This window comes from Sinocyclocheilus anshuiensis, unplaced genomic scaffold, assembly GCF_001515605.1.
Source record: "Sinocyclocheilus anshuiensis isolate Anshui unplaced genomic scaffold, SAMN03320099.WGS_v1.1 scaffold1260, whole genome shotgun sequence".
NCBI classification, from domain to species: domain Eukaryota; kingdom Metazoa; phylum Chordata; class Actinopteri; order Cypriniformes; family Cyprinidae; genus Sinocyclocheilus; species Sinocyclocheilus anshuiensis.
In genome coordinates this window covers 131,153-135,862 of record NW_015546079.1, presented here as the reverse complement: position 1 = coordinate 135,862, position 4,710 = coordinate 131,153, and the positions used below count along the sequence as shown (strand labels likewise).

General features: G+C 36.5%; 1 protein-coding gene across 1 annotated transcript in view; it reads left to right on the top strand.

The window, feature by feature from the left end:
• Window positions 1–4,710, top strand: part of LOC107699937 (zyxin-like) — a 13,034-nt gene that overhangs the window by 2,300 nt on the left and 6,024 nt on the right. The window contains exons 2-4 of the mRNA XM_016501388.1: window positions 1,407–1,502; window positions 2,256–2,801; window positions 3,687–3,819. Of these exons, the coding sequence (XP_016356874.1) occupies window positions 1,407–1,502; window positions 2,256–2,801; window positions 3,687–3,819 (775 nt within the window). The remainder of the gene's footprint in view (window positions 1–1,406; window positions 1,503–2,255; window positions 2,802–3,686; window positions 3,820–4,710) is intronic.

Here is a 4,710-nt window from a genome sequence, read left to right as displayed (position 1 = left end):
TCAATCCACTCAGCGTGCTTTGTTTATCAGCTCGCGCACACCAGCTATACAGGCGTTAATACTGAATGTTTAACATTATATTTATTGCATACATATACTTCGTAGTAGACATCCTTAACTCCTTTCTGCTGTCTGTTGTTCTGTTGTCGGTGTTTCTTTGTTTGAATATGGCACTTATCACATGCTGTGTGGTATCGGCGTTTGGTATCGGGGCATTTTAACGAGTACGAGTACAGGAGACCAGTATCGGTATCGGTGCATCCCTACTGAAAACTGAAAATAACAGTTATTTAATAATCAATTAATCAAATTTATTTCATAATCAACACTCAAATAAAAACTAAGTCGTATACAAACATTTAAATTACACATTTTTATAACAACTTCTTAATGATATAATTACTTTTTTACTCCATTTCATTGTTTAAATATAAACATTTAAACAGTGACTGTAATAACTTGCTTTCATGACAAATAATGAAGGCATCACTAACAGTTTAAGTATGAACGTAATATATATTGCATATATTAAGCAAAATGCTCCTCTCTAGAGTTATTTTTTCTATCTGACTATCAGATTTTTTCTTATGGACATTAAATGGCTTTCCAGAGATAAATGTAACGTTACGTGACATTGTTTACAAGCTAATATTTTTTTAGTGGGAAGCAACAGTTTGAAGTTGACGTCTTGCTGAATTTGTTTATTATAAACATGCAGCTTTTCACTTCACAAGATGCTAATTGATGCAATAAACAGTACAAGTTGCTATGAATGAACAAAGACGTCAATCTAACTAGTCGGTTGCTGTTCAAGTAGTTGACCATAGTGCCTGATCCTGAACGTTTTGTACATTTTAAGGCGTCTGATGACTCTTTCTTTTCTACTGTCGAGCAGTGCAGTTATTTGTCATAGAAAGGGCATATTTCTGTAACCGCAAGACTAATTTGTTTGTCTTTCTCAGCTCTTCCAGATTTCTAAGAGCGTCATCCCTCTCATTTTGGATTCACACAACTATTCTGCCCTTTTATTTTCACATATAATTTGATCAAATGACTAACTAGGCATTAATTATAATCTAGGAACACTTCTCAAAAGGCACAGTTTCCTTCATCTTTATTTATATCTGTTCTTCACACTTTTAATGTTCTCTGGATTGTTTTCAGCTCTGACCCTGTCATTTTCTGTTTCACATATTCCTTTGTTATTGCTTTGTACACTGTCCCACCCTTTTATTGCCTCACATTTATATACTCTTGTTCTCTTTTTAAGACTACGTCTGGTTTCATGGTTGATTCACCCTTTCTTGTCGTTCTCCTCTGTGACCTCTTCTACACCCCTCACTCATCTTGTCTTTTTTTTTTTATTCTCCCATATTCTCTCTTGTCTCTTGTTTTGTTCTCCATAGAGGCTGTTTGAGAAACAGACCAGTTTTGACAGGCAGCTGGGCTCTTTGACCAATATGTTATCAGAGATGGAGACTAGCGGACCTTTCAATCCAAAGGTAAACGCAGAGCCTTTAACCTCTTATCCTGAAAGTCAAGATAAGAGCCTTTAACCTCTTATCTTGACTTTCAGGGTTTAGCTATTTCTCATTAATTTTTAAACCTTAATAGAATGGTTTACCCAAAAATGACAATTCTGTCATAATTTACTTACCCTCATGTAATTTCAAACCTTTTATGACTTACTTTCTTTAGTAGAACATAACAGGAGATATTTTGCAGAATGTTCATGCTGCTCTTTTACATACAATGAAAGCATACAGTGGTGAAATATTTCAGAACCACAATAAAAGTAGTCCAAATTACTCTCTAACAGAGGGAGAGGGTGGGTAAATAATATTATGAGTAAAACTTAAGTATTAATTTTTTGTGTAGGGGTCAACAGCTACTGAATTTTCGATGGCTGATGTGAGTTTTAGAGAGCAAAGTGGCCGATGACCAATATATTGCCGAAATATGATATTTTACGTAATATTTACTAAATGAAATATAAATTTGAAATGAATCAATGTGTAAAAAATTTATTCTGTAATCCCATTATAATATTTTCACAAATAAAGAAATTAAACTAATGTAAACTAAGCATTTTGTTTAAATGTTCCATTACCATAACTGGATAAGGAAGGAAAATTTATTTTTCACAATTTTAATCTTGCAACATTCTGGCTACAATTTAGAGATTTTGTAAGACTTTAGTTCCTTTTTTCCACATCAGATGTGTGACTTATTTCTATTTGTGTTTGTTTGCTCAGTTGCCTAGCCAGTTTTCATCAGCACCAGCGCCAAAGCCAGCACCACCTCCACCGACAGCTCCTAAGCCTGCCCTTTCCTTTCTGCCCCCTCCTGAGCTGCAGGATCGTCCTCCCCCCGCCCCTTGGGCTGAGGAGCTACGTGCCCGAACACGACCGGCCAATCAGAACACAGCATCTGCCCCCGCACCTGTACAGTCATTTACTAAAGGCCCAGCTGTTGCTCCAAAGACCAACTTCCCTCCCAGTCAGCTGAATTCAAATTTTGGTTCCAAAACAGTTAGTCCAGCACCTTCTGGAGGCGCAAGAGGGTTTAACCACGCCATTAAAACCCCCGCCCAAAGCTCTTTCCCACCACCTCCACCTGCCGCCCCTCCCGCCCCTGTTCCTCCACCAGTGAATATTCCTGCCCCTGCACCTACATTCAATCACTCGGAAACATCTCCCACTGGCAGTCAGCAAAGCTTTGCTCCGCCTTCTCCTGCTGCACCTAAAACATCGCCCGTCTCGTCATTCAACAGACCAGCAGGAAACACGGTTCCACCAAAGGTGGGTCTGCTTTAGATTGTAATGTGATGCAGTTATATAAATAAAGATAACGTAAGGTAACAAAATCAAAACAAATTCAATAAACTGGAAAATAAAGATATTTCGTGAAGAAAGTACCAGTATTCGGTGGTAAAAGACTAGTTTTGCGGTTTTGGTTAAGGTTAAGTTGTAGGCTTTAGTTTAGTGAATGCAATGCTGTGTTAGAGCTGTCTTAAATTTTGGTGTCATGTCAATCAAAGCACATTATGTTTTATGTCAGGAACAAGATGTGATGCATAACTGACTTTGCAGTGTAAAGGCAGCAATAAATGATTAAAGAGAAGCATAAAATAAAAGACAATAAATTTAATGTGCAAATAAGATATTAGTTAGATTTTGAATGGTGAAAATTGTCTTTTTTTCAGCAAGGATGCATTAAATTGATCAAAACTGACAGTAAAGACATTTACGTTACAAAATATTTCTGTTTCAAATCATTTTTGTTCATTTAGTCTTTCTGTTCATCAAAGAATCCTGAAAATCAATCACTGTTTCCACATAAAACATATTGATAGTAATAATAAATGTTTCTTGAGCATAGCAAATCAGCATATTAGAATGATTTCTGAAAGATCATGTGACACTGAAGACTTCAACACTGAAGAATTCAGCTTTGCCATCACAGGAATAAATTATATATTTTTTTAAATTTGTATTCAAATAAAAACTTATTTTAAATTGTAATAATAGTTCACAATATTACTGCTTTTACTGTTTGGCACTTTTACTTTTTTTAAGTTTTACATTACTTAAAAAATATGAAGTTTGCAGATGTAAAACTGAAATGATCTTTAAAAACGAATGTTTGAAATGAATGGAGTCATTTGTGATGCTGTTGTATTTCAGGTGTCTGGTTCAGGTTCAGGTCCTGGTGGAGCTCCTCTCACTATGAGGGAAGTAGAAGAGCTGGAGAAAATGACTAAGGACTTTATCAAAGACATGGACGAGCATCCTCCTGTGATCACCTCTCCAGCTACAGGTACACCAACACTATCAGCTCTCCTCCTACACACAGTCACTTCCACCTTGTGTACACACCCACACCCTTATGATTTGGTTTATCTTTTTTATTTATTCTAATTTCAGTGATTTCCTGGGTTTGATGGTAGTTTAAGCCTCAGTCATAGACGTCCATATGGCTCTTGTTTAACGCACAGCAGACAAGCTGTGATAAACACTGACTGTGCGATGGTGCCAGACTTCTCTTGCTCTTTCTCCGTCTCCCCTGCTCTTTATCAGTCTGTGTAGGTGTTCAGCTTGATGTAGCTTCTCTATCTCAGTTTATTACTCTATTAGCAGTGTCTAAACAGTACAGCGCTTCACCTCTCCCATGTCTGGATCTCTCTGGATGAGTGTTGTAATGATCTCGCTCTGTCTTTGTCAGTATTGAGGGTTTTTTTTTTCTTAGTAGCTTAGATGTGTATGCAGGTGAAAGCTAAAAATACTTTTTGATCAGTTTTGGATTTGATCAGCCTACTTTCACATACAACTGAAATAAAATGTTTATTGGTGTTTTTATGTTCAGTGTTTGTAGGTTTATTTTTAAGACTGATACAGTATATTGTTGTTCATGGATTGATTTAGTTCTTTATTGCCCGGTTTGTTGTTATGATCCTTCACTGAGCTCTGCCCCTCCTTGTTGCTGTTGCTCAGTCAGGCAAACATCACAAAATGCCCTGTAGAAATTAGAAATGGAGATTTGTGTTAAAGAGCAACTTCACCCAAAAATGAAAATTCAAGAGAGCATTTACTCACCTTTGTGCCTTTTCAAACCTGTATGTCTTTCTTTTTTCTGTGAAACACAAAAGATCATTTGAAAAATGTATTTTTTTTTCTTCCATACAGTGGAGAAAGAAAGTTATATGGGGTA